Genomic DNA, 27049 nt, shown 5'->3' on the forward strand with positions numbered 1-27049 from the left:
AATTGAGGCTTAGAGTAGTTTGGCAACATCTATTAAAATGTAAAGCACACATACATTTTGATAACAACTCCACCATCCTACATAAATATTTCCACAAAAGCTCAAAGATATCCATGTTTTGTGTGTGTGTTTTTGTGTATGTATGGTGTATATTTATATAATCGTTACAAATAATGACTTCTATAAACTGACATAGGAAGGTAACTAAAATGTATTGCAAAGTGGAAAATACAAGGTGCAACATAGGGTATATTTCCCCACTATTTTTAGTAACATATATTCATGCATATTAGCATAAGCTTTAAAAAAATCTGTAAGAATATATCAGGGACTCTTAACCATGTTTCTGTTCTTAGAGGTGATATCAGAAAAATCATTTTCGTAGAGCATTAGTAAATTGTCCAAACACTAGAAATAAGGAACATGGCTCTGTACTGGGACAAATGAGGCTATCTTTTACACACTGAAATGCAATATAATCAAAGTAGTGTCCCATAGATATGCGGCATTAAACAGTCTCATACGAAGGAATTGGCAATTGATGGCATGAATATCTCAGTAAAATAATTTCTCATGATATAAAGATCAGCCTATTCTCAGAACGCTAGGAGAGAAAGCCTACCTTACCCTTTCGCCTTCCTGTCCCTCAAGTTCCACATTCTCACACCAATTACCTTCACTGATCCAAACTGCCCTAGTCAGCTTGTCTGTTTCTACCCTGCATGTAAAGTTGGAATAGAACCAACAGCCTTCTTTTACCACCTCTCTTTAAAGGCATACCTAGAGGTACTTAACTGGCTTTGACTGACCCTGCAAATAGAGAAGGTGGAACCTACAAAGAATCACATACCACTGAAGTTCAAGTGTCCTGAGTCCTCATCTTGGCCTCTAAAGCAAAAGCACAGCCACTGGAAAAGACATCCTGGAGGAGTGCACATTCCAGGGACATCTCTGAAAACTGACATGGGAAGAAAGGCAAATACTTCTACAGTACTCATCTCCAGGCATTCTAGAAATGACGATAGATATTTGTATGCAGTGCAAAGGTGTCATTTCCCCAAAAACTATTGAGAAACAACCTGTATCACACACACATAGATATCTATACATTGATATATATGTATGCAAATATACATACATATATGTATCAATTATCACCCAACAAAATGCATCTGCTTGGTTTTCAAAAGCGATGAACACCAGAGCAGTATGAAAATAGGACCCAGAAAGAAAGGAAAAACAGATTAAACTCAAAGTGAATGATTTTATCTGAACTTCTCTATTTCTACTTCCACAATTCAAATTAGTTAAAGAAGTGACATACGTCTAGGTTTTGTCATTATTGTGTTTTGTTTTGTCCTTATAAAAATGATAGAGCAACTGCATAAAATACTCTCCATTAACTCATTTAGTACTCACAAAAATCTCACGAGGCATGTACTATTATTTCAGCTTTCCAGATGAGGTACAGGGAGGTAAACTGAGGAAGAGGCACTCAGAATTATTGTTCACACCATGCACTGACATTTTCTTGATATAGTTCTCTCTTAACTAATGAAATGTAAGAATATTCCCCTCCTGAAATGCTCTATGACTTCTAGGCCATAAAACATCAACTCACAGTGGCAAGACACACAATGTGTCTGTGATGCATAATGCATACCGCCAACCTAGGGCTTATTACAACTTATGCTGGAGCAGCAAATGGAATTCGGTCCCAAAGCTTTAATATGTATGCGTATGTGTGGGAAAAAGACAGAAGAAGCCTTTGTTATTACAAAGTCCCAGAGGAAGCCAGTGCCCCGCAGCAAGTTCTGACTGTCTGCACTGGAAATCATGGAGGGGGACTCCCTTCGCCATCTGGGTCGCGCGCGGCCCGCGGGGCCCAGGGCGCATGCGTGGCCGGGCGGCCGAGGCGCTTACCTGGTGCGCCGGTCGAGCAAGCAGAGGGCCAGGAGCAGCAGGGCCGCGGCGAGGGCCAGGCCCGGGAGGCCCAACCACTCCAGCGAGAAGCGGCCCATGGCCGCTGACACTTCTCCTGCCATCCGGCGCGCGCTAGGCCGCGGTGGGCAGCCCGGGGTCTCCCTGCGAGCAGCGCGGTCGGCGACTCTGCAGCCTGCGGCGGCTTCTCTCGGCGGCGCCCCCTAGTCCAGGGCCGGAGAGGCTGGCCTGCCGGCAAAGCAGACAGGAATGTCACCGCGGTCTCCCAGGCTGTGACAAAAGTTCGTGGACTGCCCCCTCCCCGCCTATCCTCCACCCACGCGTACCGCCCCATTCCCCTACCGTTTCCGACCCGGCAGCTTCTGGAAAACAGCGCCCTTGATCCTCCAGGGCAGGAAGAAGGGCCAAGGAAGGAGTTAGAAGGGGAAAGAGTTAGGATTTCCCAAGAACCAGCCCTGAAGGCCTGGAGGAGGGGGATTTCGCTTCTTAGTTGGACAGGAGCCCCTTGGGTTCCTTACTTCTTAGCCCGCGCCCTGCAGGAGGAGCGATTCTGCTTGTCCCTCAAGATGCTTGAGAAGGTGCCGGCTGCGCTCTGACACCGGCGATGTCTTAGATACAACCCAGCGGCGTTGGCCTGGCGGCAGAAACCGGCTGAGTGAGCGACCTCGAAACCGTTTCGCGCCCACCTCCTTCACCCCCTTAACATTCCTATTTGCTCACAAGTTTTGGTTGAGGCCTACGGAGTGCAGAGGCGCGTGCCAGAGACACGGAATACAAAGACCTAGGCTGTAAGCCTTCAGAAGTCCCGATGAGGCACACAGTACAGGAAGAGGGTGAGACAGGTAAAAAGAGATTGCAGAACATCGTGGTAGGGGCCGAAAGAGAAGTGGTTCAGGTACTACAGGTTGTACTCAGAAAGCATAAGGGAGAAACTTTTAAAATACCTTGTTTTGAGTAATGACCATCCCCTGGATAGTTTACACACGTTTTTAATTTCTATTTTTTTATGAGTATTTTATAGAAGACATAATGAGACTCGGATTAAATACCCTGGTTGCTCCCCTGATAAATGTTTACCATTCCAACTGATAAATACTTGCCGTTCTAACCATGGTCCTATTCCAGGACTTGGGTGCTCTGTCAATGCAACACTTCTCTGGAATGGGTACAGCAGCTTCAAAACTGATCTCTGGTTTTTTACCCTTCCAGTCCATCATCCCCATTTCCACCTCCCTAAAACACAGACCTATGCAGCTTTTAATCTGTTCAGAACTCTTAATGGCTGCCTTTGTGAGGAAGTCATATCCTCCACCTGCAATGAGAAGCCCTCCACAAATTGTCTTCATTGTACAGATCCCCCTGCCAGCACATATATACTCAAGCTTGAGCCACCGTGTCCCTCATACTCAGCCTGTTCACATTATTAACTTAAAAAATCCATTGTAGTTTTGATGATCGGTGTCCTTGAGCTTTTTTTCATATGCTTGTTGGCCACGTGTATTTTGGAAAATCAGTGTGGTGATTCCTCAAAGACAGAACTACCATAGGATCCAGCAATCCCATTACTGGGTATATACCCAAAGGAATATAACTCACTCTATCACAAAGACACATCACACTTATGTTCATTGCAGCACTGTTCACAATAGCAAAGACATGGAATCAACCTAAATGTCCATCAGTGGTAGACTGAATAAAGAAAATGTGGTATATATACACCATGAAATACTATGCAGCCATAAAAAAGAATGAGATCATATCCTTTGCAGGAACATGGATGGAGCTCAGGGCCATTATCCTTAGCAACAGAAAACCAAATATGGCATGTTCTCATTTATAAGTGGGAGCTAAATGATGAGAACACATGGACACATAGGGGGGAACAACAGACAGTGGGGCCTACTGGAGGACAGAGTGAGTGAGGAGGGAGACGATCAGAAAAAAATGACTAATGAGTACTGAACTTAATAGCTTGGTGATGAAATAATCTGTACAACAAACCCCCATGATATGAATTTACCTATATAACAAACCTGCACATATGTCCTGAACTTAAAAGTTAAATACATAAAATAAAAATAAAAATTCACAATTTTTAAGTTTTGAAAAGGAGAGAGGAGACTTTATTTCTTCCAAAGGGTTACAGCCTGCAAGGTGGCCATCCAGGCAAGACCAGAGAGAGGCCCTTCAAAGGAGGGGGGCTTGGGGTAGGAGCTTTATGCTAAAGAGGTTGGCTAAACATATATATTTAACTGGTTACAGGAGGAGTATGAATATTCATGAAGGTGGTCCTGACACATGCCTATTGAACAAACATGCATGTAACATATGACCCATGTTCACTTTGGGGTGGCTACTTAGCATTTAAATGTGTTACAGTTATGCTTTATATATCAAAAGATCATTTTACATACAAAGGTAGGTAAGTGTGTAATCTCTGTAAACGGGCAGAACCAGTCAATGGTCAGTGGTCTTCTTAATCAGGAGAAAGTTACTGAAACCAGACTCTTGTCCAATCAAAGTTGTAGTTATGGCTTGTGGAACAGCAGGGTCAGTTAGCATCTGATGGTGGATGAGCTGCAACTTTTAATATTGCAAATCCTGAGGCCAGTGGTTTTTCAGTTGCTAGAGTGAAAAACCTTGTGGTAGTTAGAACATAGTGTATTTTTTAAGTGTTACTGCCCATGGCTCTAAAGCTGTGAATGGCTAGATTAGCCCCAGAATCTTGATGTTTACGAGCCTCTTTGTCTTCGACTTCTATTCCAGAATCTGTGTCCTGCCTCTCCTTTCTCCTGTTGTATGTTCAATTTTCCAGGCAGTCCAAAAGATTGCAGTAAACTGACAGCCACTCTGTCTCTTCCACGAGAAAGTAAATTGAGTGCTTTCCATCACTGCTGGGACAGCAGAGCCAGTTTACAGGATGGTCTCCATGCTGGGGCATTTCTGTAACCACTGCAGAGAGCCACTCACTGATTTTCACAAGAAGTCTCTGTCATCATACTTTTGTTTTCTCCTAGATGACTTTTGTTTAAAAACATAATTAAAATAATAAGAATTCACTCTACTTATTGAACATTTATTATTTGCCAGACACCATACTATACATACTATTTTATCACATTAATAACAGCAAAAACCCACGATTGATTGCCCTGCCTTAGAAGAGTGGAAGGAAGAAGCCTGCATAGTTATCTACCAGATTGGTTTGCAACTGTATCATATTCCTGTGTTATCTGCACAGTGGCTTACTTGGGAAACTTTATTATCTATATGCAATACATTTTAAGTATATATTTCTTTTGGGTTTTCCACTTTTGTTAAAAGGGACCTTCACTCTATAACCAGATTAAAACAATCTAAAGATATCTTTTATTTTTCTTTTACTTTCATGGTGGCTCATTATTAGCATCATTATATTCCATCCAGTTCAATTCAGTTTTAACTCCAAAGTATACCATTATCCCCATCACCTCTCTAACAGAGATTGCTGATTGACTCTCCATATCTGCTCATCCCTTCCTCCTCACTAACAGAGTCCTCCATTTTTAACTGAACGAATGCCAGTCCATCATAAAGACTACTTCTAGTTAGCTGAGTGTGGTGGTGTACACCTGTAGTCCCAGCTACTTGGCTAATCAGGAGGCTGAGGCAGGAGGATCACTTTAGCCCACCGAGGACTTAGAGGCCACAGTGAGCTATCATCAGAGGACACTACTGTACACTCCAGCCTGAGCAACAGAGCAAGAAACCCTGTCTCTCTAGAAGGAAGGAGGGAAGGAAGGAAGGAAGGAAGGAAGGAAGGAAGGAAGGAAGGAAGGAAGGAAGGAAGGAAATAAATAAATAAATAAATATAGTGAAACTGTCTCTACTAAAAATACAAAAATTAGCTGGGCACGGTGGCACACACCTGTAGTCCCAGCTACTTGGGAGGCTGAGGCAGGAGAATCGCTTGAACCTGGGAGGCAGAGGTTGTGGTGAGTCGAGATCACACCACTGCACTCCAGCCTGGGCAACAGAGCGAGACTCTGTCTCAAAAAAAAAAAAAAAAAAGAATGAGATGTCACTTCCTTCAAAAAGCTGGGATGAAAGGGACTAAACACATTAATATTGGATAAAAGAAAGTAAAAAGGCCCCTCAAAGGAAGGAAGGAGAGAGGGAAGGAAGCAGGGGAGGAGAAGGGAGGGGAGGGGAGGAAAAGGGTGACAGAAAGAAAGAGTAGAGGAAGTAAAGAAAGGGAAAGGGTGACAGATTATACTTCAGTGACTCACTCCACTAGCCAAGTGACCCTCATCTACCAGGTGGCCGGAGAGACTAGCCTCTTTCTCTGTTCTTGTTCTAATCTAGCATTAGGACTTGAACTCTGGCTTTGGTTCCCCCCATGCCTTAACTTTTGATTCCCAAGAGCCTCTGTGAAAGTAAACAAAACCTGAATGATGACTATTTCCTCTTGCATTTCAACATGTACCTCCGAATTCTCCTGCCCAGATTTTGAAAATACTAATACACTGGACTGAAACATTCAAGTCTACCTACTTAATCATTGACTTTTGTTAAGTGCAAATTATGTTCATGGCACTATACTTGGTCTATTGGACCTGTAAAAATGAATGAGATGGGCCAGGTGCGGTGGCTCACAACTGTATTCCCAGCACTTTGGGAGGCTGAGGCAGGCGCGGATCATGAGGTCAGGAGTTCAAGACCAGTCTGGCCAACATAGTGAAACCCTGTCTCTACTAAAAATACAAAAATTAGTCGGGCATGGTGGCACGCACCTGTAGTCTCAGCTACTCAGGAGGCTGAGGCAGGAGAATCGCTTGAACCTGGGAGGCAGAGGTTGTGGTGAGCCGAGATCACGCCACTGCACTCCAGCCTGGGCAACAGGGCGAGACTCCATCTCAAAAAAAAAAAAAAAAAAAAAAAAGAGATGTCACTTCCTTCAAAAAGCCGGGATGAAGGGGACTAAATATATTAATATTGGATAAGAGAAAGTAAAAAGGCCACTCGAAGAAGATTGTGGAGTGACCATGGGGGAATTTAAGGATATGTACCCATATGGCCTCAATCTTGTGAGCTCCTGGGAAGCAAATGATATGCTGGGGGGAGGGTAGATTAGAGGCTTCAGCTGTTAGGAAACATCTGAAAGTACCACTGTAGAAAATGCCAAAATGGAATTTCACACATTCTTTTTCCAGTATTAGGAAGTCCGTAAAGTCAGAATTGAGTGTCCAACACTGAAAGGCCCTATCAACTTTTGACATAAAATACAGATTAGGTTTAGGTTTTGAATCATATCCAAGCACAACCCCTCTATAACTAAATGATTGACTGCTGTTTATCTCTCTCCCATTTCCATGAGTTTTACTGTAACTAACTTTGATTTCCCATTACCTTCGATTAGAATGAAGACCACCCCTGGACAAAATTACAAAGAAGTGGAAGGAAAGAAGAGAAAGAAGAAAGGAATATAGGCTACATGTTTTACACACATTGTTTCACCTAATCTTCAAAACCAGTCTCTGATGTAGATATTATTATCCCTTTTTACATAAAAGAAACCAAGACTCAAAAGAATTCCAGGACACCCATGGTTATTCAGCTCTTATGTCCAACTGTGAAGTCACCCATAGTTTTCACCTTGTCACCTTGCCCTCCTTAGAGTTTTCTTTCACTAACCCTTTACTTACCTGCTCAGTCATTCTTGCTTCAATCTTTACGGATCCAGTTGTTACCTTAAGTTGTCCATAACTGCTCCCTTTGGAGACAACTGAACTCTGCCATGACCTTGGCCCTCCATGGCCCTTGTCTAGCTCTGAGGCTGGTCTCAAGTTTTCCATCTGAAAAATGATATAAGACTACCTTCCCTATAGGATTATGAGGATTAAATTGTTAGGAGTAAATATATATATATATAACAATGAAAATGCCTGGGGCTTCCTTTTTTCAGTTAAGCACCTTCTGCTCCACTGGCAAAGGGTATAAGTAGAAGCAAGTTAATCAGACAAATTCAGCCCAGCTGAGATGTTAGCTTATTGCTATATTACTTCTGCCCAATTAAAATATAAAATAGGTGGCTTTCTTCTTTCCTTAAGGTGACTACTACTCAAACTGATTGCAGCTGAGATTGCAACAATCACATTATACTGAGACTGCTATAAGCCCCAAAGTTATTGTTTAATTTGGCACATAGTAAATAGTGAGGCATCGTAGATGCAGGCACCAAACTTGACTAAAAATATCTTAAATCACAAATGCTTCCACTTATTCTGTCGTTCTTTACAATTTAAACGATTTTAGTTGTTTTCTCTTTGCTTTAGTTCTTCTTTCTCCAATAAAGTCAGTTTGTAGTGCTGACCTAGCACACAGTCTGGTACAGGACACATATAGACATGGCAGGCAAAAATCTTATTAAATAAAATGCTGTTGAATGAGCAAAGTGACACCCAACAATAGAGTGTAGTTCCATTTAAACCTTTTTTTTTAATAAAGTATAATTTTAGGTAAGACCTGAATATAATTATTTTGAAGCAGCTTCAAAAATGGTGGAACAGATGGCTCTGATTATCTCCAAGAGGAAGGAAAAGATTGGAGAGTTTTGTCATTTCTTGTTTAACAGTCTTGGCATTGCTTATACACACTTGAGTTTTGAATACTGTGATTTATAAAATCACAATCCCGTGCTAAACCTTAGCTCATTCTCACAATCTGACCCTACTTCCCACGCCAAGTTTTGAGACTCGCTCGCTCTCTATCTCTGACTCACACTGGCTATTCCAACATTTCATTTTCCCACTAGCCTTGACCCCATATTTCTAGGGACAAAAACACAAGACTTTCTCCCTGAGCATTCCTTTTAATGAGAACCATTCCCTCCTCCAGCCCCACTCCCATCCACCTCTGTTCACTAAGGAAATGTTTTCTAGAGTCAAAAACATTTTTTAAAAAACATTTGGCTAGGTCAGTACTCTGAGAAGCAAAGACCCCAGGAAACAGACTCTGAGAGGGATATTATCATAAGAGAGTGTTTTAGGACAGGCTTATAGGATCAGCATCAGGCATGCTGATGGGAAGGAAACAGGCAGAGAGAGAAGCTGAACTGGGACACAGTCTTACCAAAAGATTCAGCTGAGTCCTTGATAATATCTGGAACTCAGGTGGCCCTTAGAATTGTCCCAAGATGAGGTGCAGGGTTCAGGTCTTTAATGTCACTGGTTCCAGACTGCCTGCAGGAAAGGGGAGGTGTCCACAAGTGATGGGGTTCTCTTTAGCTGAGAGTGAGTCCTGAAGCAGCCGATGAGGCAATCCCAGAGCTTGGAGCAAAGGTTCTTCCACGCTGACAGAGAATCTGGGTGACAAAATACAGTCAGTGTCCACTAGGATGCTACAGAAATATGCTGGAGGCAAATAGCACACAGGTGGTGGTTTTGCTTGCATTCATCTTTGGAGTTGTAATATCTCAGAAGCAGAGAGGTTAGTGTTACTGTAGGCGTTTTGCTAATGAGAGAGGGAACAATCCAAGATGAATAAAAGCAAATTTTATTTGGCTAATTATTATTATTAGTTGATTCTATTATTAAAGAAAAAAATTTTTATGAGTCAGGTTTTATTACAATATTGCAACAAGGAAAGCCTCTAGGAGGTCAATTCAAACATTTGCTCTGATTACAAACATAGGGAATGTGACCTAAGCATTATCAGAGTAACTAAAAGAACGATTTAAAATCATTCAACTCTTTCCTGACAGAGGACAATGAGGGTACATAACTAGTTTCTCCAAACACGTCTAAATCCCATAAAATTTTATCAGGAAACTACTAAAGCATTTTTTTAGGAAGGTTACGCTTTTCTGTGAAGTACGTATACATTTTCATTAAGCAAACGCTTCCTGCGGCAGAAGGGGCTTAGGACCATTTTTCCTTCATGCTAACGTTTTACTCACTGAGCCTATCATGGTGCTCTTGCCTGAAGTAGCTCCATCCTCTTAGCAGAGACTCCACGTGGGCCAGTTGCCACTTGGATTCACACTGGGCCCTTTCATACCCACACCCTTCTTTAAAGACTAGAAAAACACGTCTTTCTCTTTCTCTCCCCCTTCGTATCTGTCTCCTCATTGTGTGAGCTCTGTTCCCAGCTTTCTCCCAACCCCCTGCTTTCCTCTCCAAAGCTCTACTGGAAAATAGTCAAATTAATTCCCTCAAGATTTTCTAAGGCCTTTTATTTTCTCCTGCAGCTTTCTAATCACTAACATTTCCATGGTTATTCTCTTTCTCCTTTCTTCTCTGAAGTCTGGCATTTTTTTCACCAACAAAAATTGCTAAATTTTGACATTTATAAAAGCAATTCATAACACTAATTATACATATGCTGGAAGTTTTGAATATTCTGCTTTATGAACAAACATAGCACTAATGAATGAGAAAATTGATTTGTAATGAGTCTGAAAAACAGTCTAATTGTCGGCTTGCCAGGGTTGCAATAGAACTAAGATGGGTATACACACACTTAACCCAGACATCAGCCAGGGGCTTCCTGGCACTTGTGTCTGCGTATGCAAGATCTGTTTTGGCCCTTCAGCAGCTGGTAACCAAAAGGCAGCACTCTGTACCTTCACTTGTTTCTGCAAGAAACCCAAACACAGCAGGCATCAACATCTTTATGGCAGATTTCTTGGGGTGGGGGACAGGGGGTTTATATTGTACAGAACATGGGATCCCACTCAAAAAATTCTTGACATTTTATATCCTCCAGTCCTCTTGGGCCACATGGCAATAGGAATTTTCCTCTGCTTCCCTCTGACAGAGTCCAGCCTCTCTGGTTCCACTGTCCCTCCAGAATTTTCCTCAGCAAATATCAAATACCTCCTGCCTTTATAATACAAAGAAATTCAACTCACATCTTTTATTTGAGTCAGGCTTTGGAGTTTCCCATGCTAAGTAGCTCTCAAAAATTTCTTCTGAACAAGGAGCATGGAATATTTTCAAAATAGAGTCATCATCTTCAAAAACAAAAAAAAAATTTAAATGACGTTGCCCAGGCTGGTCTCCAATTCCTGGGTTCAAGTAATCTTGCCACCTCAGCCTCCGAAGTAGCTGGGACTATGCCTGGCTCATTTTTTCTTCTAGAAATGTAAGTAGATATTTGGTTAAGTAGGGGAGAATGGTGTTCCCTCCAGCCTATTCTTAAAGATGTTCGAATGACAGTGACTGGTCAGTCAGAACATATATGAATGGACAAATATCAACATGTGTCCTTTCTGCATTTACAGGCACCTCAGAAACTTTCATTTCTAGACATGTTATGTTTTTTCTTCACTTGCCCCTCACCTCTTTATAGGCTGGATTCCTGGTCTAGAAAGGTACAAGGGCTAATTCAGAATTTCCTCTTCCTGCTTTTCAGAATTTCTTCTTCCTGCCTTTGGGTGTGCCAAGACCTCAAAACCCCTCTCTCCTTTCCAATGTCTCTTTGTTTTTGCTACTTTTTTTTTTTTTTTAATCAGTTCTGAGCACTCTGGACATCTCTTCCTTACCTAGATTCTTACTGCCAGACTCAGCAAAACTCACAGCCCTCTAGCACTTACACAACCCCTGTGCCAAGACAAACATAATGTTGTAAGGAGCCTTCCAAAACTCACACAGAAATTAAAGTGAAGAATAGAATTCTACCCTCCTACTTTTCTCTGCATCTCTGACTCAGGAATCAGAACATAATTATTTTACAAATAAAAGTCTGAAAATGAACAAGCATAGTGTTTCTAAGTTGATGCATTTTCAAACGTTATCTCACATGACCCCCTTGAAAATTCAGTGAGTTGAGTATTATTTTCACTTTACGTATGTCCTTTGTAACCTCTGTGGCAACAGGCACCATATCTGTCTGTCTCTTTTCACCAATGTATATGTAACACTTTGCAGAGTTCACGGTACTTTGTAGATTATCAATAAATATTTGCTAAATTAATGAAAATTAGAAAACTGATATTTAAAAATTGAAATGAAATTAATATGTATTGAGTACCTACTCCATGCTGATTGCTGATCTAAATATTCTCATCTGTATTTTATCTGAACAAGAGTCCAATGAACTTGACCAAGTTCCCAAACTAGTTAGTGCAAGCAAATGATTTCTAATTTATTGGTATGAATATTAGTTGTATTTTTCTACTGTATGTGTATAACTCATTATATATAATACATTACTAGATCCTTTCTATTGAAGCTTACCTTGCAATTTAGCTCATTTCTAACAGATATCTCTAGATGTTGGGTCAGTATCTATACATAATATTAAAGTTTTAATTTGAAGAAAACATCCTGAATACAAAACTTCAGGAAGGTATTTATTTTAGAAAAAAATCATCCAAATTGTGTCTATCAGGGACCTCATTTTGACAGCTTCAGTTGTGTTTGCTGTAGGGATTTATCAGTGTATTGAGGGAAAAAGGAATGGGACTTCCATGAGTTCACTCAGATAAGAGATTTGGGGCCACATGAAATACGTAAGCTTGTTCAGAGGATAAAGAGTCAGTGTGAGAGAGAAAGAATAATTTTTAGATGAGGAGCCATTAATTTTTCCTATAATTCTACCACTCTTTTCTCTCTTTTATTTCCTTTAAAACTTGAAACCTCAGAAAGTAAAGGCTATTAAAGAAAGAAAAAATGATTTTGCTAAAATTTTTCTAAGATAGTGGAAGCACAAGGCAGTATCCTTTTGTGGCCCATGTATTCACATGTAATTAGAAGCAGAGTAGGAGCATATTTCTTATTTTATGAAGCAGCATCCTAGGAGCCTTAAAGGACTCAGGGGACCAAAGTCTGGAGAAGGAACTAGACTTCTGCAATGTAACCAGAGGCAAGAGCACAATTCCATGGTGCTGAACTCACTGTTCATTTTTCAGTCCATGTCCTACTTGCCCTTTCAGCAGCACTCTCACTTTCTTTGAATACTTTCTTCTCTGGACTCCCATGAATGTCCTCTTACTTCTCTGGTTGCTTCTTTGTCCCCTTGGTCAATTCTTCCTCTACTTGGCCACTAAATGTCAAAGGGCTCAATCTCAGAGGCTCCTCTCTTTTTACTACAAACTCTAAACAGGTAAACTTTGTACCTTAAACATTATGTCTATGGAATATCTCCTAAATGTGTTGGCTTCAGATTTCTTTAGATGCAGCCCCCCATCACATGTCTTTTAAATAGCCCACATAGTTGTTTCACAAGCACCTGGAACTTAGCATGTCCAAACAACTCTTAACCATAGCTACCACATCTGCTTCTTTTTCTAAAGCATCACCCCCCATCCAGTGGCCCATGCTCAAAATTGAGGCGCCAGCTTTGGTTCTGAGTCATTTAACTACTCTGTTAAAATCCATCTTAAATCTATCTCCTTCTATTCTCTACAGCCATCACTTAGTCCAAGACAGTATCATCCACTGTTCATCTGCATGTCCTCAGATTTCCTCTGGCCTCATTCATCCATTCATTGTCCACACTACAACCATAGTGATGATTTTTTAAAAATACAAATTGAATCAAGTTACTACAATATTTTAAATCCCTACAATAGTATCATTTTGTTTTTTGAATAAAATGCAAACTTCTTAACCTTCAAGCTTATGTGGTCCTCAGTGACTAGACCCTAGCCTCATCTCTCCCCATCAACCCTGATCTCATTCCAATATAGACTGCAATCTGGTTCAGTGAATGAACCTGGTTTTCTTTCAGCCTTTACAAATAATCCTTCTTACACCTGCTTTCTGATATCTATACCTCCTTGGACTAGCGAAATTACAAATCTCTTTCTGAACTGAAATTAAGCATCATTTACTTAGGAAAGTGGTTTCTAATTCCCAAGTCTAGGTCAGTACAACCTATTCTTTGCCTACTCAGCATATTAACTTCCTCTTGATAGTACTTATGACATTATCATTAAATAATAATTCATTGTAATGAGTTGTTGAAAGCCTCTCCACCAGAATGTCAATGTGTGAAGGTAGAGATTTTGCCTGTCTACTTCACTGCTGTAACCTCACACAAGGTCTTTAACAGAGTTGGTGCTTAACATGTATTTGTTGAGTAGATCAATCAATCAATCAATCAATAATAAATAAAATAGATAAATAAGTGAAGTCATTCAATATGTATTAATCATTTCATGTGTGCCATTTACTGTGCTAAGGTCTTTCATGCATTTTTTGTTTCATTTAAACATCACAACAGCCCTGTGGAGTAGGTACTTTTGTAATCTCTATTTTATATATGAGAAAACAGGTTTAGGAAGATTAATAACATGAAGATGTGGAATATCCATCCCTACCACCATGGCTGTTTTTTTCTCATGAGCCCATTGTTCAAGGACAGGAATAGCTGAGGAAAAAGGCTACTTATCATGATCGTCCTCTGCTGAGGCTGTTCTTTGAGCAACAATTCACATGGGACAAAAATATATTTACATTTTATGCCCAGTTGGAGAGGTCTATCTACATACCTCTTCCCTAGATCTCCTTATCAACACTTTTCTAATCACTTTTTCTTCTAGATAACCTCAGCATACAATCAGTTAGTCACTACTCATAAATCAGTGTAGATCTGTACTTCCGGCCATCTTTCCTTCCAGGAAGAACAAACCACCAGGTACTTTGCCTGAAGTTATGCCTACTCAGAGAATTTCCTTTAACAACCCTTCTTCAGGGACACCTCTGCATGGGGCTATAGTATTGCAGATGCTTTTGGATGGTGCCAGTATTTTATGCAGCACTCTTTGTAAAGCAAGCTGAGATTTTCTGTTTTCTTTTTAAGTCAATAGGTCACAGAAAATGGTTGTGGGTTGAGAAAGAGGAGGTAATATAGCAAGAATATAAACCTTGGGAGTCTGATCCACTTGTTCATGGAAATTACTCTGCCTTGAGGACTTTCTTGAGCCTGATCTAGAATAGTTCTACTTAATTATGGAGTGCTGCTGTGTACATCCATCTTTATGGTTTGGTGCATCAGACCGAGTTAATGATGGATAATTCAGGTTGAATGGTAATTTGGTGGCTGTGGTCAAGTGTTTTATCTCCATGAGGGCCCTGAAATAAGCCAAAAGTTGCTTCTCAAGAAGAGAATATTTACATACAGAAACAGTGGTTCTTAAACATTTGTTCTATGATTTATATTGAGGGACCTTTCAATGACTCCGTACAGCATCTCTATCTTCCATAGATAGTTTAGTCACCATAGGATCTGATTGGTCAAAAAAAATAAAATAGCAGAACAACTTTCATAACAGCCTGAACCTGTTAAGAGCCTTGACTTGCTCTGGACTCTTCTCAAAACTGTAAGCCTTCTGATCTACTCAGTAAATAGTATCAGGCCTAAGTGAGTATCAGAATCAGGCCTAAATGGAATATCAGGCCCAAATGAGGTACATGTTGCCTCCCAAATCTAACGAGACCCACTAGGTGTCGTGTCTCTTTCTTGAGGTAGGAGAAATTGTATGCAACAACTTGTTTTTCTTGAACTCTGGCCACTGTACCCCTAAAAATTTCATCAAGATGGCATATGTGTGTCTAGCAAAGTGTCTAAGAAAGTGTAATTGTCTCATCACAAGGTCCAATCAGCATGATAACATTAATTTAGTGGACCAAGGTGTTATCTTGTGGAATGAAGAAATGATAAAGGTCTCTTTTGACTGGATTATTATTATGACAGCTGAAGATTTTATATATGTAGGGCAGTGAACGTGTATTGCTGGCTCTGTCAGCTGAAAGCAAACTTCACTTACCAGATTAATGGCTATAATGTGCCAGAGAATGTGTTGATGTGCTGCAGCAAATAACCTATATCTGGAATGGCAGCTGCAATTTGAACCATCACCTTATAAATATTATAATATTCTACTATCATTCTTTAAAATCTGTCTTCTGAATGAGCCACATAGGCAAAATAAATGGGGATATGATATGAATTACCTGTATTCTTTATGTCCTTGATGAGGCACTAATATCTGCCTTTCCTCTATAAATTTTGCATTGCTTTTGGTTTACTTTTGTTTTTTTGAGTAGAGGCAGTTCTGAGGATTTTCATTTAATCTTTCTTCCTACAATAGCCCTCATTCCCAAGGTCAAGGAACCAATGTAAGAATTCTGCTAATTGCTGAATATGTTCATTCTAACTGTATTCTGGAACTGAGTAAATAATCATTGGGTATATTCAGGGCCAGTGATCCTACTGTGAGATGGATCTAAGCCAAAGCTATATTAACTGCCTAATTTCTATAACTTTCTGGTTATTTCTTTTTCACCAAAGGATAGTGACTGTACATTCTTTTGGAGAAGACTAGGTATAAATTTTTAGCAGTGTGGCAAGATCTTTTCTTCAGAGGGACTGGTCTCTCCATCATTCACTGGAGGTCTTACTCTTTTTATTTGATTTGTGAACTGATTCAAATAAAAGAATTGGTTGAGGAACCATAATTTATGGTGAGTCAAGTCAATCTTTTATTGCCCAGACTTAGAGTTTTTCTGCTTACACAAATCAAGTAAGACTTTAGTAGGTGGCCTATTTATTTTAATTCTAGGGACATCATAATCACTTACCCCAAACCAAAGATCTCTGTGCATTAAAACATTCAGATTACCACTTGTCTGTGGCATTTCTTCTGTTCCAGTAACAGAAACCCTAAACTCAGTGATATAAAATCATAACAATCTTGTTATGGTCTCATGTTCTGTAGGTCAGAAATACAGAAAGTGCACATCAGGGATGGCTTGTATATCTTTTCCGTGATGTCTGGGGCCTCACTTGGGATAACTCAGAAGCTCTTGGTTATTTAACAGCTGGGAGCAAGAATCACCTGAATGTTCTGTTACTCACATATCTGGGTGGTAGATGCTGGCTATTTGCTGAGACCTCACCTATACTTGGCCTCTCCATGTGACCTGGGTTTACTCACAGCATGGTGATGTCAGGGAAATTAGAATACTCATCTGGTGGTTTAAGGCTTCGAAGACAGATGTCCCAATAAAACAGGACAGATACTCTGTCATCTTTTAGAGTTTAGCCTCAGAAGTTGCACACCATCCAAAGCCCACTGAGAGTCAAGGGGAAGAAACGTAGCCAGACACAAAGGTGGTTGCAGCTTGTTCCCTGCCAGTCAGGGATCCCATCATTTCTACTGAATCCAAAGAGCTATCTGTTTTTAGGGAAAAATTTTGATGACAGCATTTTTTTTTTAAATGGCCAGTCATGATCTGCAGAAAATAGCTGCTTGAGAGCTCTTCAGGGATACTGGTGCTCCTCTCATCAGTGCATTTCTCAAAACTTCAGAGAAGAGAATGTTCAATAGAACTTCCCAGGAGACTTAGGATGTATGCGAGCGGGTCTTACCTGATAAATTAATTTCAGCAATCTGAGCTCCCTAAATCTCTGAATGTTTTCCTCTAGCAGGGGTCAGTAAACTATAGCCCACAGGTTGACTGCCTTGTTTTGCAAATAAAGTTTTATGGGAACATAATTCCATGCCAATTTATTTACTTATTGTGTAGAGCTGAGTTTATGCCGAAATAGTAGATTTAGCGATTTTTTGCACATTTTGCAAAAGAAGTTCTGATACCTTAAATTCATTTTCAGTATAAGCCACTTTCAGGTCTAAGATTTAGTTAAGCAACTAGTTAGAGTGATTCCCATCACCTCAATTCAGTACACCAAATGCATGACCTCTGCTTAGTGCATCCGTATTAGTAAATAATGCCCTTTCAACCAGACTTCTGTAACCTGATCCAATATTTGTAGACTACAATGCCACCCATATTCACAAGGTTTCTGTCAATTAGAATTTAGCAACACATTGCAGTTACTTTGGTGTGTATGTATGTCATCATGAGGTAATATTTGGTAACTGAACCCCTAGAGTCATCTGGCATTTGCATCTGTTCATAGATCTAGAAGCAATGAGAGGTGATGGGAGTAGATCTTGAGGAAGGTTGGTGGTGTTCTGAAAATAAGAGACTTTTTACGTCAGACAATAGAAGACTAATCTCAGAGAGGGCTGGAATTGTTTCTTTAATTGTCAAAGCAAATTCTGTAGAATTTAGCATTTAAAGTTCTCAGCTTTATCAGAATTTGCTTATTGTCCCCCTTTCAAAATTCAGGGTCTTATTCTTTTTCCAGTCAATCCCTTAAGAGACCCTTGAGAAACTGTTAATTTGGTTTGTATTGCATGGTAGCCATCCACAGTATTAGATTTTGAATTTTGTTTTTAGAAACCTCAATTCTGTAGCTACAGAAAATAAAAGTCACCTTTAGGACCATTATAAAAGCCTTTTGGTTCCTTACCAAGAGCTTGAGCTGTGAATGTAAAGCCCTAATCTCATGTTTTTCCCTCCAAGTTCTCCCTCACATTTAGAAACAATCAGGTAATCCATGATAATTTTACTTACTCCCACTAAATTGTTTTACGGTAACAACCACTTGGACATGCAAAGTCTTTTCAAGTGGCTCTAGATGATACTTTAAATAGTGTTTTTCCACTGAAATTCATAGACTACCATTGCCCAATTTGCCACTGACAATGGGATCATAAATGTCTTCAAATCTAGCCAGAGAAAGAAAAAAGTTTTAGATCGCTAATAATAAGATTTTGTTACTCTAGAATTACTTTAGATAACAATAATTGTGTTAAGAAGTAGAGCCATCATACATATTATGAGAATAAAAGATTTATTAGGGGAGCTAGAGTTTACCAACTGAGGGAAGAGCTGGGGAAGTTAAAGTGCAAAAGGGAAATTTGGAGGATCTGAGATAAAGCATTAACCAGGCCACCTGAAGCACTATGGCAGGTGGACATGCTAAAGCTTGCAGAGAATTCGTGAAGCACAGCATATCCAATGTCAAACTAGACTGTGAAGGGGAAGCCCATGGAGACGTGTCTGAGAAGTCATGGCTTCTGTGCAGCCTCTGCCTCTGTGAGTCTACAGCCAAGTAGCTAGTGATGGTCTTAGGGCCGCTGTGGGTCAGCTGGGCCAACAGTTGGAAAGATAAGCTGAACAGGAAGTGGAGTGGAGTGAGGAAAAGCTGGGGAAGTGAAAGCCCAGAAGGAAATTTACACATTCAGAGTCAAACAGACTCTCTCAGTTACTACTGTGATCTGGAGAATGTTAATTAATTTTTGTGAATTTCCATTTTCCTGGTTGTATAATAAATGTGGATAAAATATCTACCTTTAGGGGCTGCTTGCTTGCCTTCTAACATTTTTTGGAAATCCATTTATCCTTCTGTTCATTTTTAAGCTGACATAAAATGTTTTCATCATAAAGTAAACTAGTTTCAAAAGATGTGATTTCTGCACTGTTTTAATTATTAACGTATGATAAAATGGTAATATTATTTTTAATTTATCTATGCAATATAAATACAATAGCAGCTTTTCCCACCACCATCGATTTAAAAAATATATGAATAAGCTCTTTTTCAATAATCAGAAATTTTACATTGTTCCATTTTCTCTTTGAACTCATGTTTCCATTCCATTTTTCCCATAGAATTTTATCTTAACATATTTTTATGCTTGAAGGTCTTTTATTGATAGTAAAATTACAATAAAATATGTATATAAATTGAATTTTCTAAATATTAGTTGTGATGATAAGACCTAATATTTTTTATCTGAATTATGATATAATACAATCATTATTGGCATATTATTTATCAAAGAAAATTAAATATATTGTAGAAATTGATAAGTAAACCTAAAAAGTAAAGTTTAATTAGAAATGCACTTTTTAATATGTATATATACATAGGCATGTCTATGAATATATAGAACGCCTTTCTCTGACAGTGAGAAACTTGGATTCCATCACCCTCAATATATTTACTTACCTGATCAATCCCACTCACAACTTACCAACTGCCCATCACCACCACCTCCATCACCCCATGTCTACAACCACCTCACCCCTTTTAGGCTCTGGCATTCCACACAGGGCCACTGTGTAGATGCTTTCTTCACCCTGCTTAGGTTCCCACACTTGGTGCTGGTCTTGCATTCCTACTTCCTCTCTTTGTGTTACTACATTCGGCCCTACCTACTGGCTTTTGGACTAAATTATTCAGAAAGGAAATGAGACAGGGAGAGAGGGGAAAGAGAGCATGCATTTTCTATAAATCTTAACCCTTCTAATTCTGAGATAGGTAGGTAGATTAGATAGATAGATAGATAGATAGATAGATAGATAGATAGAGCGCACAGAGCTTTTCCAAACGTTTCTCACCTAGATCACATAATCCAAGATGTCCTTCAATACTTATTACTGATACGCTTTTGTTGCTTTATTCTCAGGATCTTCCTCAGCATCAGTAATTTCTTTGGAAAGAATTGGGGAGAAAGAAGATACACATCTTTAAAAGGAAATTGTCACTACCTCTCTAACCGAATTCTGCAAATATATCTGACTTCAGAATATCCAAGTAAAGACAGAATACACAATTTTTAAATCTCCCACTTTTTCTAGGACAGAAAAATGTATGAGAAACGGAAAGACAAAAGCCCTATCAAAGGCTTATGGTGACCTGGTTAAAGAAAGTTGCAGGCACTGTGATAAGAGTTTGGATGGGTGAAACATAACCCTTTCTTTTGTAATATGAGATAAGTTTGGTTGTGAGATGGGGAAGTGGGAAAGGAAAACCAAACTGAAGCCCTGACCACAGACTTATTCTAGGCAGATCAATTTTAGCAAAAAATAGAGAAAATGAAAATGGATTTTCTTATATCTTTTACTGCCTATAAAGTTCTTGGAAAACTATCATGGATTCTTACAGGCACATGTACCCACTTGACTAATTGTTGGTGTAGATGCTCAAAAACATTAAAAGTAGCAATAAATTTTAGTAAATTGATGGCCCTTAAAAAATAAAATAATTCATGCAGATAATCCAATAATGTCCAAAAGTTAGAATGAGATGAAACATATTAAAATATCAATGAATAATCACTTCTATTTGATTAAAATATCAATTCACCAATGAGAATAAGAAATGGGTATAAATTACACTTCACTTCTTTTTTTTTTTTTTTTTTTTTTTTTTTTTTGGGATGGCGTTCACTCTGTCACCTAGGCTGGAGTGTAGTGGCGTGATCTTCACTCACTGCAACCTCCACCTCCCAGGTTCCAGCAATTCTCTGCCTCAGCTTCCCAAGCAGCTGGGATTACAGGTACCTGCCACCATGCCGGGCTAATTTTTGTGTTTTTAGTAGAGATGGGGTTTCACCATCTTGGCCGGGCTGGTCTTGAACTCTTGACCTCGTGATCCACCCACCTCCGCCTCCCAAAGTGCTGGGATTACAGGCGTGAGCCACCACGTCTGGCCTTACACTTCACTTCTATAAGATAGAAAAACATGTAGTAGAAAGCATAAAAGTAATTTTTAAAAATTTGTTTTAATTTTTTGCCATTGTAAATCCAACCTTTCATATTAATATATTTATCTCTGTCATATTCTCAACTATTTAGATTTAAGATGTAAATTACTATTTAAATTACTGTTCAAATCTTAAGAGCAAGAAGTATTTTTAGGACAGGTATCCACTTATTCACCCATTCTGTTTCATCACTCAGCAAATAGTTGAATGCCTACCAAGAATTAAGTACAGAGATGGCACAGAGAATGAAATAGGGAATTTATATATGGTCCCTGCATCCGCAGAGATAGAGTCAAGAAATCTTTGATTGAAAGATACACAAACAAATAAAAAAACCCATAAAACAAAAAACACGAGACTTAAGAAAATGCAAAATACACATTAGCTTGCCAAAATGTGACCCTTAGCTGCAGAAATTTGAGGGCCCTGTTTTTGAGGTGACTCCACTGGTTCATCCAGCCATAAGTACCTTCCATACCTGTGTACTTTTCCCCTAATTCAATCACAAGGTAAATTCAATTGACATAGCTCTTCGGTGGCGTTTCCACCTCTGGGAATGGGTGTGTGACTGTAATTGGTAGCTCTGCAATAAACAAAAGGAAAGAAGATTTTTTTACGGCTGAAGATGTTGGGGGTGCGGAAACTGGTTCTTCTACTGGCAGAAAAACGGAAAGTGTATCAGGAGTAGGAATGTCCGCCCTAGCTTTCAATCATAAGCCAAAATCCTCTCTGGTTCATCTTATTTAAAAAATCAGCTTAGTTTCTCTTAGTTTAAAATTTTAAACTGTGGGTCAATCCCTACAATGCTATTTCACTTTTCCACTTCCCTCCCTTTCTCTTCTTTTTTATTTCTCTCTCTTTTACTGCTAGCCATATGGTTCAGCTTTCCTTAACAGAGTTCCTGCCCATAATCATAGTAATATAGAATTTATTTAAAAAGTCAGTGTTGTAATGTTTTTCTATAATTATAATATTAAAATAGAGCTATAATAGTTTTCAGATTTATAAAAAATATTTTTCAGATATATGTATGTACATACATTTGCGACATGTGATGTACACATGAATGCTATTCACATTGTGCAGCACATCGTATAGGGAAGCAGCTCAATCACCAGTCAGCACCTTCATTTCAAGCCTCTACCCTGGTGACCTACTAATGTTTAAGGTGAAGGAAATGTCCTGTGGTAACTGGGGCTGTTTAAAAGAGGAAGGATGTTGCCAGGGACTCAGTGCAACCCGATATATAAAAGGGATCCACTTTCCTTTTTACTACACCCTAAGGTCATGCAGTGATTTTTATCTTAATGTCATTTTTTAAATATTTGGGGTTTTGTGGGGTTTTTTTGTTTGTTTTTTGGTGATTTTCTTTTTGCCCTGTTAATAACCACTTCAGTAGCCTAAATTTCAGACATTAAACTGATACTGCATTCCTTTCTTTGAGGCTCATATTAAAGCCATTGTTTTCTCTGTCCGTGGCATCTTAATATGCGTGGTGTTGTCTCTCCTGACTGGTGGCCAAATTTCCCTCAGGCTCCAGTTCTAACTGCCGATGGCAAACCTGTCCTGCCTTGCAGTCCCAGGGGCATCTGCTCAGGCCTCAGTTTCAGCTGCTGTAGAAGCTGCCTGCCTGTCTGTTGGGGCCAGCCACTCCTTACACCGTGCATGGGTCTCAGTTGTCCTTGACTAACATGCCTCTTGTCATTGTCCTCAAGAGGTTATCCTTTTCATACGAACTTTGACTCAGTGTCCTCATTTTTGTTTTCAGGCATTTGATGATGTGATGCTAAGATCTGCGAGTTTTTGAGTTTGCCTTTTGTCTGATTTAATTTCTTGTGACTGTGGCTGAAAAAAGTTTTGAAATCAGACATGTTAGAAAACTCAGGAACGTTTGGGATGCTCTGCCTTCAAAACATAAAGCATTTTTTAATGCAATATGACTAACTGAAATCTTTGAAATTATGCTCCCTCAATCTTCCACATGTAATTTGTGTGATTGTGCATAGTATATGGTCTACAGTTTAAATCAGGCCATTCCAAATACAATCTCAAAATTTGGTGAAAACTGCACCTGTTTGTTTTCACAAGATGTAGTTTAAAAGAGACAGAAACCTCATAGAAATTAACATTTCATGACACAGGAGACAAAAATTTTAGGCTCTTGCTAAACTCCATGAGCTCTTTGCACATGAAAACTGGTACTGCGTTGCTGGATATTTTCTTAGTGAAGCTACTGCCCTCCTCAGTTCCCTGCTACTCAGCATTTCCAGAGGGGCCTTGAGCAGTGAAAGGCCTAGAGAATGCATGCTTACTTGGCAATAGTGACAAAGGGGTACTTGGAAGTTATTCTGCATTCAGAGCAGAGCACAATCAAGAGAACGCTTGATTACTGGGGGAAAAGGAAGGTGAAAAATGAGGTGTGCCAACAAAATTGCCTAGGCCTTCTGGATTTGGGGCATACTTTTTTGTTAACTATTTTTAAGAAAAATCATTTTCAAATGATATTTCACCTTTTCCCCTCATTTTTATGAAATTTTGCATTTCTATCAGTTTCAAAAAAAAAAAAAGACTTAACAGTAGGTAACTGTTGTCTCCGGATCATTGGTTCTCATAGTGCCATATTCATATATTCTAATGGATATGAGAGTTGTTAGTTTAAAGAATTAATGAAAAGATGTCAATTTTCAATTTTCAAGGTGAATTAACAAAGCAAGTCCTAATCGATACGATTATAGCTTTTGGTTGTTAGACAAGCATGTCATATGTATGTATGCATGCCTTCATTTCATCCCTGTGTTCTTTTGTTTAAACAAATTCTGTTAAGAGAAAACTGAAATGGCAGGAGCTTACCAACGCCTGGAGGTGTGTGAAGCGGCCCTCATTTGCCCTAACTCTGGGAAATCATTCCACTATGGGCCCAGACCAGAATACTAGCGTTAGTAACTTGCACTATTTTAAGTAGCAGTGTGAAGACTAGACATAGGTTTCCTTGCTGTAACTCAGAACTTATTTAAATTATGAGAGCCTGTGTTTATTACTTATATCAAGAATTAGAGATGACTTGGCCTGGCACGGTGGCTCAGGCCTATAATTCCAGCACTTTGGGAAGCCACAGCGGGCAGATCACTTGAGGTCGGGAGTTGGAAACCAGTCTGGTCAACATGGAGAAACCGCGACTCCGCTAAAAATACAGAAATTCCCCGGGTGTGGTGGCGTGTGCCTGTAGTCCCAACCACTTGGAACGCTGAGGCAGAAGAATCCCTTGAAACCGGGGGGTGGAGCTTGCAGTGAGCTGAGATTGCACCACTGCACTCCAGCCTGGGCGGCAGAGTGAGACTCCATCTCAAAAAAAAAAAAAAAAGAAAAGAAAATCAGAATTAGAAATGACTTTTATTTTGTCATTTATAACATTTGCAATTTCCAAATGTCCTCAATGAGCTTTTATTGCTTAAAAAAAAAAATTTAAAAGTAATTTAAAATTTAAATATCTAATTCTAGAGTTAGGAGTCAATATTTATATCAAGGGTAGTTTAATTTAGCTCATATGAGTTAAAGAGGAGGAAACATTTTGGGAATTGGCATATTGAGCGTAAGAAAGATTCAAAAGAAGCATACCAAAACATGGCTTTTGGGGTTTAAGGTGATTAAAATATATTTTTGTACTTGTCTACATTTTCCAAAATTTCCACTGTTAGCATGTATTACATTTATCGGTAGAGAAAATTGCCGCCCTAGGTATCTGATTCTGCTTTTATCAATGTTGTGATTCCTTTCTCTTTGCACCACAGAGCAAATAAAAAGCTTAGAACTGTTACTACACCATGTTACTATAAGAAAAGAAAATGCAGAAAAAATTTAGCATTATAGACGGCACTTAAGAATGAAGAATATAGAAAAACCACTTGTGTAAAGTCACTCACGCCGGGGAAGGATCTTGCTAAGTGCTTATTCATTCCACCCCTTCAGTGAAAACAACATTCTCCCAAAGCCTAAAATTTCACAGTTCGAAGTCTTACTTAAAAAGTGCCAATAGCTGTCATTTCTACATTTGAATAAGGTTAGTCATTGTTGCTTTTTTCCTAACACCTAAATCACTTTAGTTCACTGAAGCTCTAGTGATGTGGGCGTGGGACTGGTACCATGGAGGCATTTTACAGCGTGGCATATTCCAAAGCAGGGAAGATACATCTGAATGGAGCCTTGTAGTGAAAGGCTCTGGGAGGCTGGGGATAAGGAGTGTGCCCTAGGTACCTAGAAATAAAGGGGAAGGCCTGGAAAATCCTAGGAGACTTATAGAATGAAGAAGACACCTATCAGAGGCAAACCTCATTTGCTTAGAGTCAATCTACTGGATGATACAGCCTTGAGGACAGGAGGAATAGAGAAATTAAGAGGTCTACAAGGGATGAGCTCAGAAACACCAAGCAGATCCAGATAAACAAGCACACCCTCCAAGATCCTTTACAGTCTGTTGTCTGATACTTGAATTGTATGACTTTAATACTTACCAAAGTATAATACTTCCAGCAGGAGTAATGCTTTTAAAGACACAGCAGAGAATGGCGAGTGATTGTTCATGGAAACAACATTTATTTCTGGAGTGATACAAATGCTCTAAAATCATATAGTGACAATATTTCCATAACTCTGTGAATATGCTAAAACCCACTGAATTGTACACTTCAAAAAGCGTGGTTTTTTTTTAAGTGAATGAAGTAAACTCCAATGAAATTTATTAGATGACCTTCCTTTCCCCTCCTACATACCTTAAAAAAGATATAAGCAATCATTTAAATCTTACAGAGAATACATGAACTTACAGTGGAGTTCAGGGAAGAAGGCAATGTGAGCAAATAATTGGAAGACAGAATGGAGAATACTCAAAGGGGCAAAGTCAAAACAACTAGAAAGCAACGAGCACTGATGCCCGACTCAGACCCTCAGAGTCGAAAAAGACCTAATGGCTGCCCTAAGGGACATTAGAACACATTAGATTAGTCTCAGGTAGAAAGTTCTACTGTCTAGAGGGCCTTGGCAGGCAGTGTCAGCCTACAGAAAAGTTCTCTGATGACTTTTCAAGAAAATAAGAATAACCATCTACAGTTTTATGTAATATCAACTTATTAGTTTTGAATATTGGCAACCAATTGAGAAGTGCAATAATTTTTTGAAAATCCCAGGTCAAAAAACACTTGGTTGGTAATTCATAAAACATCACATGGGGTGACCCGCAACCCCAGGACTAAGCACCTGGACAGGCCGTGGAGTTTAAAGGATGATTTGACAAGCAGAGGAGCCTTTCCAGAATTCTTATGGGAACATTCCATTCTCAAAACACTGTTTACCGAATAAGCCATCTCTCCACCCTGATTTGTTTGGCAACTGTGCCACATGTCAAAACTCCATAAATGTAAGTATCCTTTTCTGGGCATTCTTTTCTATTTCATTGGTTAACCTGTATGCCTCTGAGCCATTATTAAGTATAGCTGGCAAGTGGGTAAAATCTTTTCCTTCAAATGTATCCTAACAATCTTAATGCTCATTCTCCTCGATTATGTGTGTGTGTGTGTGTACGTGTGTGTGCATGTGTAATGCCACTAATCTCATCATGGGGGCTCTACTCTCATGACCTCATCTAAACCTATTTAGCTCCCAAAAGCCCTGTCTCCAAATACCATTTCATTGGGAGTTAAAGCCTCAGCGTATAAGTTGGAGAAG

The 27049-nt window shown here is 39.4% G+C and overlaps 1 protein-coding gene and 2 long non-coding RNA genes across 6 annotated transcripts in view; 1 reads left to right on the forward strand and 2 right to left on the reverse strand.

The window, feature by feature from the left end:
• Positions 1-2543, reverse strand: part of LOC101022119 (cytochrome P450 7B1) — a 203822-nt gene extending 201279 nt beyond the window's left edge. For 2 of the 3 annotated variants that reach the window (XM_017962056.2, XM_017962058.3), the window contains exons 1-2: positions 2460-2543; positions 1924-2169 (exon numbers count right to left, since the gene is read on the reverse strand). In XM_017962056.2, the coding sequence (XP_017817545.2) occupies positions 1924-2045 (122 nt within the window). In that variant the 5' untranslated portion in view covers positions 2046-2169; positions 2460-2543. Of the gene's footprint in view, positions 1-1923; positions 2210-2459 lie in introns of those variants that run through there. The other variant, XM_003902809.5, reaches the window with a different exon arrangement.
• A 118-nt stretch (positions 2544-2661) lies between these two features.
• LOC116276360 lies at positions 2662-7389 on the forward strand. The gene is made up of 2 exons (XR_004185835.1): positions 2662-2783; positions 7340-7389. It is a non-coding gene; the product is annotated as an uncharacterized LOC116276360 (long non-coding RNA).
• On the reverse strand, positions 4878-10967 carry LOC116276359. Of its 2 annotated transcripts, XR_004185834.1 has the most exons (4): positions 9878-10967; positions 9052-9283; positions 7626-7775; positions 4878-4962 (listed from the first exon to the last, which is right to left on the reverse strand). It is a non-coding gene; the product is annotated as an uncharacterized LOC116276359 (long non-coding RNA). The 2 variants fall into 2 exon arrangements; XR_004185833.1 differs by lacking the exon at positions 4878-4962 and having other exon boundaries at positions 6886-7775.
• Between the last annotated feature and the right edge of the window lie 16082 nt (positions 10968-27049).

The sequence above is a fragment of the Papio anubis genome, chromosome 8 (assembly GCF_008728515.1).
Source record: "Papio anubis isolate 15944 chromosome 8, Panubis1.0, whole genome shotgun sequence".
Classification (NCBI taxonomy): Eukaryota; Metazoa; Chordata; class Mammalia; order Primates; family Cercopithecidae; genus Papio; species Papio anubis.